The sequence below is a fragment of the Piliocolobus tephrosceles genome, chromosome X (assembly GCF_002776525.5).
Source record: "Piliocolobus tephrosceles isolate RC106 chromosome X, ASM277652v3, whole genome shotgun sequence".
Taxonomy (NCBI): Eukaryota; Metazoa; Chordata; class Mammalia; order Primates; family Cercopithecidae; genus Piliocolobus; species Piliocolobus tephrosceles.
In genome coordinates, this window is record NC_045455.1 from 75,441,353 (window position 1) to 75,455,352 (window position 14,000).

A 14,000-nucleotide genomic window follows, 5' to 3' on the forward strand; every position below is an offset into this window, starting at 1 on the left:
TAATGCTTAGTGACCTAAGTGAATTTCTACTCTACCCGAACTCTGTTTATGCCTGAGATCGGAAGTTCCCCATTGTGACCAAGCTGGCAAAGACTGGTGGGATCCAAGATGTCAGTTCACTTGACCTCTGAAGAACTTCTGACTTCATTATGATCTAATCTCTATGTTAAATGACACTCCTGTCAGCTGCATGACAGTTGACAATCACCATGACAATGATCAGAAGAAACCATAAAAGGACAAAAAGTAATGTGGCACTCTGGTTTCTGAGTTCTTCACACATGCCAAGAAAAAACACAAATATTCCCCCCCTTGCTTTTTCTTTTTTGAGATGGAGTCTCACTCTGTCAGCCAGGCTGGAGTGCAGTGGTGTGATCTGGGCTCACTGCAAACTCCGCCTCCCGGATTCAAGTGATTCTCCTGTCTCAGCCTCCTGAGTAGCTGGAGTTACAGGTGTCCATCACCATACCCAGCTAATTTTTGTATTTTAGTAGAGATGGGGTTTCACCATGTTCCCCAGGCTGATCTGGAACTCCTGGGTTCAAGCGATCTGCCCGCCTCAGCCTCCCAAAGTGCTGGAATTACAGGTGTGAGCCACTGTGCCCAGCCCCACCCCTTGCTTTTAATACCCATCCTCTTCATTAAAGATGCCTTATATCAGGGCATCGGGGCTGGGAAGCTCTCAGAAGCTGAGAAATTGATTTGTGAGCCATGCTCCTGCTTCTCATTTCCATGGCCATGGAATAAAACCTGCACTGCTTGATGCTCATGTCTTGGCTTCATGACATAGAACAGGGAAAAATCTCATCTTCACAGGACCAGCTTTGTCATTAACACTATCATGAAGATACTTACACAATGTTTTTGTGGATATATGTTTTCATGTCCCTGGGGCACTGCCTGGGAGTTAAATTACAGGGGGTTTAATATTAAAATAAACTACAAAAGAGTTTTCTAATGTGGTTATACCAATTTATACTCTTATTATTAGCATAAGAGAGTTCCAATGGCTCCATATCTCCACCAATATACAGTATCATTGATGTTTTTAAGTTTAGCCATTCGGGTATTCAGTGTTTTCTCATTGTGAATTTAATTTGCATTGGCCACTGGGTATACATGTTACCAATATTTTTTCCCAGTCTATGGTTTATCTTTTGTTGTTTTCACTGCCTTTCTGTAGGCAGCAGCTTGTAGTTTTGTTGAAATTCACTATGTCTTTTTTTTATGACCTGTGTTTTTGGTGTCCCAAGAAAACTTTGCCAACCACAAAGCTATAGTCTTCCATAGTCTTCTATGTTTTCTTTTCTTTTTTTTTTTTTTTTGAGACAGAGTCTCATCTCACTCTGTCCCCCAGGTTGGAATGCAGTGGCACCATCTTGGCTCACTACAAGCTCCGCCTCCCAGGTTCATGCCATTCTCCTGCCTCAGCCTCCCAAGTAGCTGGGGCTACAGGCGCCCACCACCACGCCCGGCTAATTATTTTGAATTTTTAACAGAGACGGGGTTTCACTGTGTTAGCCAGGATGGTCTCAATCTGCTGACCTCATGATCCTCTCACCTTGGCCTCCCAAAGTGCTGGGATTACACCACGCCTGTCCCTATGTTTTCTTTTTGAAGCTTTATAGTTTCCACTTTTCCATTTAGTATTTTTTTTTTTTTTTTTTGAGATGGAGTCTCACTCTGTTGCCCGGGCTGGAGTGCAGTGGCCGGATCTCAGCTCACTGCAAGCTCCGCCTCCCGGGTTTATGCCATTCTCCTTCCTCAGCCTCCCGAGTAGCTGGGACTCCAGGGACCCACCACCTCGCCCGGCTAGTTTTTTTTTTTTTTTTTTTGTATTTTTTAGTAGAGACCAGGTTTCACCATGTTAGCCAGGATGGTCTCGATCTCCTGACCTCATGATCTGCCTGTCTCGGCCTCCCAAAGTGCTGGGATTACAGGCTTGAGCCACTGCGCCCGGCCTTCCATTTAGTATTAAGAGAAATTTTGAATTAATTTTTTGCTTATGGTGTAAGGTAGGGGCAAGGGCAACTTTTTGTCTTACATTATTGATCCAGTTGTTCCAATAACATTTGTTGAAAAGAATTTTCTTTCTTCATTGAATTGTAATGGTATATCATGCTGTATTTCTAAAATTTTAAATTTAATTCCTCAGTTGCAGTAGCCACATTTCATGTACTCAAGAGCTACATGTGGCTTCTGGCTACTGTATCAGCTAGCACAGATATAAAGTATTTCCAAGTTTTATGGGACAGCACATAGCTCTAGACCTTAGGGAATAGTGGCTAATAGATATTTTCAATTGTGTGACAGGTAACCTGAGGCAAATAACGCAGTAAGAGGAGATATAAGGAAGGTAAAAATAAGTCACTGCCTATATGAGGTACCTAGAGTAGTCAAATTCATAGAGTCAAAGAGTAGAATGGCAGTTGCCAGAAGTGGGGGACTAGAGAGTTACTGTTTAATGGGTACAGAGCTTCAGTTTTTTGATAGTTGCAGAACCGTGTGAATGTATTTAATGCTAAAGAACTATACACTGAAAAATTTTAAATGGTAAATTTAGTGTTATGTGTATTTTACCAATATTCTAAGAAGTTTTTTAAAATGGCCATTCCTGTGCCGGTCATGTGGCTCATGCCTGTAATTACAGCAACTCGGAGGCTCAGGCAGGAAGAGTGCCAGACTAGGCTGGCAGGATAGTGAGACCCGTCTATAATTTTTTTTTTAATTAACTGGGTGTGGTGGCATGCATCTATAGTCCTAGCTACTTGGGAGGCTGAGGCCGAAGTATTGCTTGAGCCCTGGAGTTCAAGGCTGCAGTGAGCTATTATGGTGCCACTGCACTCCAACCTGGGTGACAGGGTGAGACCCCATCTCAAAAAAAAAAAAAAAAGAAAAGAAAAAAGACTTTTTTCCCTAACTGGTTGTTCACTGCAAGTGAGGAAACAATCATTGTTACTAACAATGACTGACTTAATTCTCTCTGGTGTATCTGAGGGATGTCTAACATCTCTTTTTATTTACAGAGGAGATATTGGAGCCCAGAGGCTGACTTAATTTAATGTGTCTACCCTAGAGGATTTCCAGTGGACTTCAGCTGATAAGTTGAAGTTATCTTCAGCTGATAACAGAAAAACAATTTGAAAGTTTTTCTCTTGTAATGTGTTATCCATACATCCATATAATACTGATGATTTTCTTTACTGGGTTATGGTAACATAACAAACTAGCAGCAGGAGCAGTCACTGGTTTTGTAATAAAAGTTATCTGAAAAAGTCAATCTGTTACCAGTGGAGGGTGTCCAGGTTCTTGGCGTTTTGGACAAAGAATTGGACGAAACACATAAACAAAGCAAGGAAAGAATGAAACAACAAAATCAGAGATGTATTGAAAATGAAAGTACACTCCAGTGTGGGCGCAGGCCCAGCACAGGGGCTCAAGGGCCCTGTTACAGAATTCCTGCAGGTTTACATACCCTCTAGAGGATTCCACTGGTTACTTGGTGTATACCCTATGTAAACAAAGAGAATGAATTAAAGTTACAAACTCATTTACTCGGCGTACACCCTATGGAGAGGATATTTCCTGTTATAGCTAAAGTGTGAATCGGCCTTATGTTCCCTGCCTCCAGACCCTATTTTCCTGCCTCAATCTCTAGTACTTGATTTTGATGATTTAACTGTTGATCAATGCAAATATAAAAGACTTTTGTAAAGCATAGGCTATACTGTATGTTAATTCAAGGAATGTCAGGGCATGTACTAATGCTGAATTCTGAGAATCACGTGCTTTTGTACAGAACAAAGTCTGTTTCTTGAAATATTTTGAGTTAAATACTCCCTAAAACTCCTTAATAAAGGCAATTACAGAATCTGTTAATTGATATGTGGAATGGCAGTGAAAGAGGCTGTATTAGATGACTTGAAAACACTCATATTTGGAGCTTAATGAAAATACTCCTGCTCCCCAGAGATGAAATGTTAGTGAGAGCAGCAAATAATCTATTTTTATATGCCCGATTTGCATATTTGAGGCCATCTATCAATACTGTTCTTTAGGACCTCAACCTAGTCGTCTAAGACATCCTTATTAAACGAGGCCAATAGGAATCATTTAATATTGAAAATATTGTTAATTCCCTTCAAAATCTTTCAAAAGAATAAAAATTAAAAACTGTAAGTTCTTTGTAAAATTTTGCGGTTTAAAATAATTTTAAAAATTAAAAAAAATTTCGGTTTCAAATTAGTGGGTGCCTCATTTATCATAAATTATAAAAGAGAATCTAACAATTACTGGCTACATTCTAGGCACGGGGTAACGCTTTATTATTCTTCTAACCAAAAAAATACATGTATCTAAGTATCCTATGTAAATGTATCATTCAATCGCACAAAACCCTATGAAATACCGGCAGGGCCCGGTGGCTCACACCTGTAATCCCAGCACTTTGAGAGGCGGAGGCAGGAGGATAATTTGAGTCCTCAGGAGTTCAAGACCAGCCTGGACAACAATAATGAGACATCGTCACTTCACCATCATATCCAGAATTTCCTTTCAGCGAAAGGAAAGCTCGCGATATTACACAAACTACTCCTCCCAACATGCAAAGCGGTTTCTTTCTCTCTGTCCCCGCCCGGCCGTCCGAGAGCCCCAGCAGGCCTCAGGGCGCGAAAGGCAACCTGGAAGCGGTAGTTCTCCTGGGCGCCTAGCAGGATCGCCAGCGCGGCAGTGGGGCCTTCCGCGGCTCCAAGCCAGCGGGTCCTGTGAGGGCGAGCGGAGGCGGAGAAAGGGCGCGGGAGTGAGAGAGGGTGAGTCAGCCACTGTCTACGCAATAAAGGGAGGCCTCACCGCGGGATAGGGCCGAATTCAGAAGTGCGGCCCGTGCCGCAGTCTGTTCCAGGACGCGGCTTGTCTTAGTGTCAGCGAGGGAAGGTTGAGGAGGAGCCAGAGCCGGGTCCGGCAGCCTTTCTCGCTATCAGCGCCCGTCGCCATCTCCACCATGCAGTCCCGGGAAGACGCCCCGCGCTCTCGCCGCCTCGCCAGCCCCCGCGGTGGGAGGCGGCCCAAGAGGATTTCCAAGCCCTCGGTTTCGGCCTTTTTCACGGGTCCAGAGGAATTAAAGGACACGGCCCATTCTGCAGCCCTGCTGGCACAGCTCAAGTCTTTCTACGACGCGCGGCTGCTGTGTGATGTGACCATCGAGGTGGTGACGCCTGGCAGCGGGCCTGGCACGGGTCGCCTCTTTTCCTGCAATCGCAACGTGCTAGCAGCTGCGTGTCCCTACTTCAAGAGCATGTTCACAGGTGGCATGTACGAGAGCCAGCAGACCAGCGTGACCATGCACGATGTGGACGCCGAGTCCTTCGAGGTGTTGGTCGACTACTGCTACACGGGTCGTGTGTCTCTCAGCGAGGCCAATGTGCAGCGCCTGTACGCGGCCTCCGACATGCTACAGCTGGAGTATGTGCGGGAAGCCTGTGCCTCCTTCTTAGCCCGACGTCTTGACCTGACCAACTGCACCTCCATCCTCAAGTTTGCAGACGCCTTCGACCATCACAAGCTGCGATCCCAGGCCCAGTCCTATATAGCTCACAACTTCAAGCAGCTCAGCCGAATGGGTTCAGTTCGGGAGGAGACTCTAGCAGATCTGACCCTGGCCCAGCTGCTGGCTGTCCTACGCTTGGATAGTCTGGACATAGAGAGCGAGCGGACTGTGTGCCACGTGGCAGTGCAGTGGCTGGAGGCAGCTCCCAAAGAGCGGGGTCCCAGTGCTGCAGAAGTCTTCAAGTGCGTGCGCTGGATGCACTTCACTGAAGAAGATCAGGACTACTTAGAAGGGCTGCTGACCAAGCCCATCGTGAAGAAGTACTGCCTGGACGTTATTGAAGGGGCCCTGCAGATGCGCTATGGTGACCTGTTGTACAAGTCTCTGGTGCCAGTGCCAAACAGCAGCAGCAGCAGTAGCAGCAGCAACTCTCTTGTATCTGCAGCAGAAAATCCACCCCAGAGACTGGGTATGTGTGCCAAGGAGATGGTGATCTTCTTTGGACACCCCAGAGATCCCTTTCTCTGCTATGACCCTTACTCAGGGGACATTTACACAATGCCATCACCTTTGACCAGCTTTGCTCACACTAAGACTGTTACCTCTTCAGCTGTCTGTGTCTCCCCAGACCATGACATCTATCTAGCTGCCCAGCCCAGGAAAGACCTCTGGGTGTATAAACCAGCTCAGAATAGTTGGCAGCAACTTGCAGATCGCTTGCTGTGTCGTGAGGGCATGGATGTGGCATATCTCAATGGCTACATCTACATTTTGGGGGGGCGAGACCCTATTACTGGAGTTAAGCTGAAGGAAGTGGAATGCTACAGTGTTCAGAGAAACCAGTGGGCATTGGTGGCTCCTGTCCCTCATTCCTTCTATTCATTTGAACTCATAGTGGTTCAGAACTATCTTTATGCTGTCAACAGTAAGCGCATGCTCTGCTATGATCCTAGCCACAATATGTGGCTGAACTGTGCTTCTCTTAAACGCAGTGACTTTCAGGAAGCATGTGTCTTCAATGATGAAATCTATTGTATCTGTGACATCCCAGTCATGAAGGTCTACAACCCAGCTAGGGGAGAATGGAGGCGGATTAGTAATATTCCTTTGGATTCAGAGACCCACAACTACCAGATTGTCAATCATGACCGAAAGTTGCTTCTCATCACTTCTACAACCCCCCAATGGAAAAAGAACCGAGTGACAGTGTATGAGTATGATACTAGGGAAGATCAGTGGATTAATATAGGTACCATGTTAGGCCTTTTGCAGTTTGACTCTGGCTTTATTTGCCTTTGTGCTCGTGTTTATCCTTCCTGCCTTGAACCTGGTCAGAGTTTTATTACTGAGGAAGATGATGCACGGAGTGAGTCTAGTACTGAATGGGACTTAGATGGATTCAGTGAGCTGGACTCTGAGTCAGGAAGTTCAAGTTCTTTTTCAGATGATGAAGTCTGGGTGCAAGTAGCACCTCAGCGAAATGCACAGGATCAGCAGGGTTCTTTGTAAATAGTATTTTGAGACACTAAGATGCTTCCACTGCTACGGAATGTATTTTAAACACATATCCTTTCTTTTTCTTGGAAAAAAAAAAGTTGACCAGGACCACAGATTTGGTTTAGAAAGGGTAATATTTTGAAATACTACAAGGTTTAAACAGTCCACAAAAGCGACCTGTTTAATAATATACCTTCCTGAAAGTCCAAAATTAAAATATGGAAGCAAGAACTATGTAATTGACTGGGATGCTTGGTAGGTTTTTTTCATTGTTCAAATATTCGTTGCACAGTGGATTGTTTTGATTAGTTAGTATGCTTTTTTTTTTTTTTAATTCAGTCTTCTGTTAATTTTTAAGTTTTGGTTAGTGCCACAAGGAATTTAACTTTTTAATCTGTATAATAGGAATTGTTGGTGGAGTTTTGAAGGATGTATACTTTCCTTCAAAATAAAGTGGTAGATTTTCAAAATTTGACACTAGTCAGTTCTTTATATTCTAAGTTAAATATAGTTTGTAAAATTATTTTGGTTTTCTACAAAGGAAGGTTACTGAATAATGATTTCATTTTGATAAATGTGCAGAATGGCCTCACAAGCTCACAGAAAGTAAAAAATAAATAAGTAAATAAAAATCAGGATTCCACTGTTTTAAAATAAATCTCAGTTTTTATTTTGGAATATAAAATGTGTATTTGGTATATGTGACCAATTTTCTATCCCAAAAAACACCCATTCTAGTAATGCCACCCTTCTAAACCAAAAAAAAAACACCCTTCTAAACCAAAAAAAAAAAAAAAAGTAACTTGCTTTTTACGTTTGTATTTTTAATCTATGCCGAATACATGCTTTATGGACTCAGAAGAAGAATTCCTAGACATATAATTGGGTAATGCAAATTTTTATCCACTGGTCATGACTTGTCTTAAAATGTTTATTTGCCTCCCTAAAATATTTTGGCTGTATAGGTTTGGTGTTTGTCCTAGAGGATTCTTCAACAAAGTGATTTATTCTTTACTGTTTTGTGAGGTGATATGGTTTAGAACATATATATAAGCTAAAAATGGTATTTTATTCAGATCAGTAGTTATCGTGTCTATCAGCTATAAAAAAAAATCAAGTGCCAGCCAAGAACTTTAAAACTCTAAGCTGTGTATTATAAAACCATTTTGTGTAGCATTGGAATATTGTCCATTTTGTAAGTCACTGTGAATGTTCTTATCAGCTTGAAGGTATTTTTGTATTAAAAGTTGACATTGAAGAACCTAAGTGAATAATGGGGTTTGGGGCCAGTAGTGAAAGTATGTTTCCTCTAAAATATTTCCCTAAACAGTGGTATACATGGTTATTTTATTATGAGATTTGTATATGTTCTGTGTTTCTCTGTGAACCATGTTTCAGTCTCTCTGTCACCATATGTAAGGGAAAGTCCATAAATATAGACTAAATTGCACAAAACTGAAATTGTTAATTACAAGAAAATATAGGTGCTTACCTTTTGACGGTTTATTAATACATGTGATTGTCACAATACATATATATGATAAGTGGTGTACATATACAGATGTTTATGGTGTATAAAGTTTTCTATACCCAATTAGAATTATCTTCCTGATTCTTTATTCAATAACATGCTAATTCCTCTTCTATGTTCTGTAGTGACAGAATGCTAACTTTTCTTACACCCTGGCAGAGGACAGGAGTCTGGTCTAGGATGGGGAACTGAATTTTTGAACGAAAAGGAAAGAGAAAGGATAAAGAAACAAACAAAACGCACAATCATGTTTCTTAGTCATTTTGATTGGCCGTTTGAACAGTCTACAAGTTTAACGTTATTTCTAGTGAAGTAAGATGCCTGCCCTAGCAATACATGTTTCTTCAAAAGGGTAAATGTGCTTTTGTGACCTAAAGCTAAATTTTGTTCATTTGACATCAGGGATGTTATAAGTACTGCACTTAATACAAAGCTATTTCTTAGTTTTGTTATTTTTGAGCCAAATTTTTCTTCACCATTACCTTCTTGTTGGCAGCTTTCTGTTTTGTAGAAATTGAGAGATGGCAATGCTTATGTCAAGCAGATTATCCATCTGCAGAATTAAGGTATGCAACTGGTAAATAAAAGACAAATGCTCCAGTTTGTCTTTCTGAGCCTTTGAGTTCTTAACCTTTGAGTTAAAACCTAGCCTAAATAGTGGGAATGTCTTGGTTTTCAGTGAGGTTTTCTTGGGAAGGATCTTGGTTTTGTGATCTATTTGTGAATTAAGAAGTAGATGTTAACCATTATTTTATAGATAAGTGATTTGTACATGGTTAGTTATAAATAAAACTGGTACTAGAACCCAGGTTTCCTGACTTTCTAATTCAGTGGGTCTGCTAAATGTACAAAATTCTCCCTGTGCAGTGAACTAGCAGTGCTGAAATATCTTCATGACAAGAATCCTTTTCTAAGTTTTCCAATTAATCAGCACATCGTTTAACAAATGCTTTCTATAACGTCATTTGTAGGACTGCCATTGGTAAGATTTAGTTTTATTTCATATGCTTTTAAATTCAAACAGTAAGTAATACTGGTGTTTTCAAAAAGGTAAAATAGAAGACTAATTTAGCAAATAACTTTTTTAAATGTAGTGTTAGGATTAAATTATAATAGCCCCTCAGACCTCCTTTAGTTGAGCAGTGTTACTCTGTTTTGGTGCCTGGATCTTAATAGAGAATATGATGAAAACTTTGGACCCATTCTTCAGGAAAATGCCTGTGTTCATAATTTCATAATTTTAAGGGTATAACGACATTTCTGAAGTTCATCCACACACCCAGGGTAAAAACTCTTGTGACAAGGTCTCAAGAACATATCTACAAAAAGAAACTTGCATTTTTCACAAGACACATAGCTCAAATGTTTGTAGGGTGAAGGAGTAATTCCCAAAATAGGGCTAAAGAAATAATATATGGCCAGGTGTGGTGGCTCACGCCTGTAATCCCAGAACTTTAGGAGGCCAAGGTGGGCACATCACGAGGTCAAGAGATCAAGACCATCCTGGCCAACACGGTGAAACACCGTCTCTACTAAAAATACAAAAACTACCTGGGCGTGGTGGTGTGCGCCCGTAGTCCCAGCTACTCAAGAGGCTAAGGCAGGAGAATCACTTGAACCCGGAAGGCAGAGGTTGCAGTGAGCCGAGATCGCGCCACTGCACTCCAGCCTGGCGACAGAGCAAGACTCCATCTCAAAAAAAATAAAAATAAAACAAATTAAAAAATATATACATTCACCATCTGAAAGAAATGTGAAAATTAGTACCTCAGAATGAAGGCAAAGTTGACATTTCTGAAATTCTAATTTCCTCATGATGAGTAATGGAAGAATGGATAACAAAATGTAAACTATTCAAAGAATAACGTGCACTAGTGTATATGAAAGCTTTGAAACTCAAGTGTTAAACAAATGTAAGTGATACGATTATTGTCCAAGAAGGCTGTGTATATATTAGGATTTAAAGCAAAATACATGGTTCAGATGTTTCAAACTATTGGCACCATGGCTCATTATTAAAAATACATCTTAGTAGCAAAAGTTCATTGTCTCTTCATAAATAGGAAAACAAGTGATTGGAAAAGTGCATCTACCTGAAAGGGATCTATAGTAAATGTAGTCAAAAAATATAATCAATTTGTTAAACCCTGCTCATTAAACCAGGAACCAGTGCTTTACCCGATGTTATTTTTTACCAATTTGTGCTGAAGTGAAAAACTATAAAACACAATGAATGAGTTAGAAAATAAAAATTATTCTATTAGATTTGTTTTATTGTTCAAAAATTGGAAATGTAAAAATTCTTCAGCCTTATATCAGTCCCCTAAACACTAAAAGAAAGTTGACTGGTCTTTGAAATCCAAAAATCTGATAACCAGAATGTAAATATCCTTTCATCACATCTCTACTTCCCATATCTATTTGAAACTTCAACACTGTTTCATCTTTACAACTAATTTTAAAAGAATATTTGTTATAGCTAATATAATAAAGCAGAAAGTATTAGGAGGCAAAATTATAGAAAAGGTGACTAGCAATCCCAAGAGAATTAATTGATAATCTATTTGAGAACCATAGAGTGGATTAAGCATATATAAGACAGTTTTTAAATGAAAAACAACAACAAAAAGGTACTATTCAGAGAAGCTGCCAAATTTTAGAGGAGTACCTTACAGGCAATAGGTTTTATACCCACTTCTTAACACTGGGCTATTTTGTCACCTAGACCCTTGCCAACAGCTTCTCTTTCTCACTTTACCCTTGTGGACTCAACATGGTCCAAGGCACAGAGCAGGCAGGGAACAGATATTGTTGCATATTATTCCCTCCATATCTGAGACATTTTCTCCTACTCTGTGGGGAGTCTCTCAATGGAGATCTTTTACACTGTCACTGCCAAAGCAATTTTGGTTACTTGGACCCACCATATCTTTTTTTTTTTTTTTTTTTTTGAGATGGAGTCTCACTCTGTTACCCAGGCTGGAGTGCAGTGGCATGATCTCAGCTCACTGCAACCTCTACTCCCAGGCTCAAGCAATTCTGCCTCAGCCTCCTGAGTAGCTGGGACTACAGGTGCATGCCACCATGCCTGGCTAATTTTTTTAGCAGAGACGGGGTTTCACCATATTGGCCAGGCTAGTCTCAAACTCCTGACCTCGTGATCCATCTACCTCAGCCTCCCAAAGTGCTGGGATTACAGGTGTGAGCCACCGCACCCGGCCAGACCCACTATATCTTAATCAAGAATATTCTTTTAGGGACAAATTATTTGTTAATTTTGGGGAACCTAGCAAATAGCAATGGTTCTCACCTCAAGACACAGCCTGATCCAGAGTGTCAATGTCTTCAAGGCTTTATTAGTACAGAGAATATGTCATAGGATGAGGTTTTCTCTCACTTTATATGTCAGTTAGCACATAAATTGGTTGTATGCAAGAGAGACCTTATATATCTTTAAATGGATTTCTCATATAAAAGTCCAATCTTTTATGTGGGTCCTGATCTACAAAGTTATCTGAGACCCAGGCTTCTTGTTTTCCTGTTGTACTGCCCTTGGGGTGTTACCCTGTTTCACATGGTCCAAGATGGTTCCCCCTCATGTCCATATTCCAGCCATCAGGATGGGAGTGTTGGAAGGGCATGACCCTGTCCTATAAGGGAAATTGTACATATCACTTCTGGTCACATGACATTGGCCAGCTCTTAACTACATGGCCACACCTAGCTGCAAGGAAAAGGTAGTCTTTATTCTGTCAACATGTGTCCAGTTAAAATTCAGTGGTTCTTTCTTGAAGAATGCTGAGAAAGAACATCGGGATACAAACAGCGATCTCTACTACATCATCTGTCAGGCTAGATTTTTATCACCTGACAGTTAAAATCACTGCCAGGAGTCCCAAGACCTTCAGTGTACCAACTTAGAGAACCCACTGGTATGCTTCTCTCTTTATATTAGTAATTTAAATAGTAATAATTTTTTTAAAAAAACCCATGGAAAGTGGCAATATTTTATGTATTCTCTGGCAGAAAATTCCCTGTGAGTTCTAGGACTCTGATCACTTGTAAGAGATAAAGTTGGGAAATGTTGAGGAAGACTAATAGGTAAGCAAATAACCTCAATAAAGGTTATAGTTCCTATTGTGGCAGATTCTACAGACACAGCAGAGTTGCAAAGGTGGGAATGTTCAGAGTACAGCATGTATTTTGATGTAACCTGATCCTAGGATGGAAGGGGAAGCTTGGTATAAGAACAAGCTGGAAAAGTCAGTAGGCATCAGCTCTTGAAGGTCTTATATGCTGTCAAGGAGTTTGGACTTTTTTATTTTTTTGCATACAATGTCAATTCACTGAGAATTTAAAAATAGGGATTTGACAAAATTGGGTTTGTTTTATTGAGACCCTTCTGGATGTACTGACAGTGCAAGATTGTGGCAGCAAGAAGAACATTTAAAGGGATGTGTTGCTGTAGTCCAGACAGTTACATAATGTGGTTCTCAACGGGGAGTAGTAGTTATGGAACTGATGAGGAAGGAACAGAAAAGTCAGTTAAATTTATCTGGACCTATAATTGTATGTTTGGAGATGAGGGAGCTGTAGGGAGTATGAGAAAGGAAGGCCTATAAGTGATTTCCCCTTTCTTGCTTGAATGTTGTGTTACAGTATAGGCCAAACTTCCATATCAAAGAGGCCCTGGAATGTAAGGTAGAAACCGTTTTGTATACATTCAGTCCAGAAGTGAACGGCCAAGTATTGCGGACTAGTTCTGCCCCATGGGGTTGTTTACGGGCCCAGGTTCTTTTATCGTTTATCCTCCCAACCCCCAGTGAGCTGTCTGTCCTCATGAGCAAAGCACATTCACCAGAATTGTATCTGTGTTTTCAGCCTGTGAAAAAGGGGAAAGAGGAAATGGAAGGCAAAAAATCTTTTCATTTTAAAGAACTTTTACATCACTTTTGCTATTTTTTTAATTGGGGAGAACTTAATCATATCAGCATGCCCAGTTGCAAGATGAACTGGGAAATATTGTCACTAAATGGATGTGCTTAGCTAAAACTCACGGAGCTCTATTAATAAATAGGTGTTAATAAATTAATATATTTTAATATAAACATGTTCAGTTTTCTGTATTCAAATGCAGGTGGTTCACAATGTCATGCCGGCGTTATTGTTATCATGGTCATTTCAGATATCCCTACAATTATCCTTCCACAATAAATTCAAAGCCAAAAGTTAAACTTCATATCATGCTGAATAATGATTTTTTAATAAACAAATGGGCCCCTGCATACCTTTAACACAGAGAGACACAAACACGCCTCATATTTTTGCCATTAAGTCTAGTATTCCTAGGAACAGCAGAAATTAAGCCTCCAAGGGGCCCAGGGTTCTCTTCCTTAATCCTTAAACTCTTTCCAATCCTCTTACCTT

At 40.7% G+C, this 14,000-nt stretch overlaps 1 protein-coding gene across 1 annotated transcript; it reads left to right on the forward strand.

The window, feature by feature from the left end:
* The first annotated feature begins 4,314 nt into the window (after positions 1–4,314).
* Positions 4,315–9,377, forward strand: KBTBD7 (kelch repeat and BTB domain containing 7). Its single transcript, XM_023208903.3, has one exon. It carries the CDS (start codon positions 5,000–5,002, stop codon positions 7,052–7,054), a length of 2,055 nt encoding a protein of 684 aa, XP_023064671.2. The 5' UTR covers positions 4,315–4,999; the 3' UTR covers positions 7,055–9,377.
* The last annotated feature ends 4,623 nt before the right edge of the window (positions 9,378–14,000 follow it).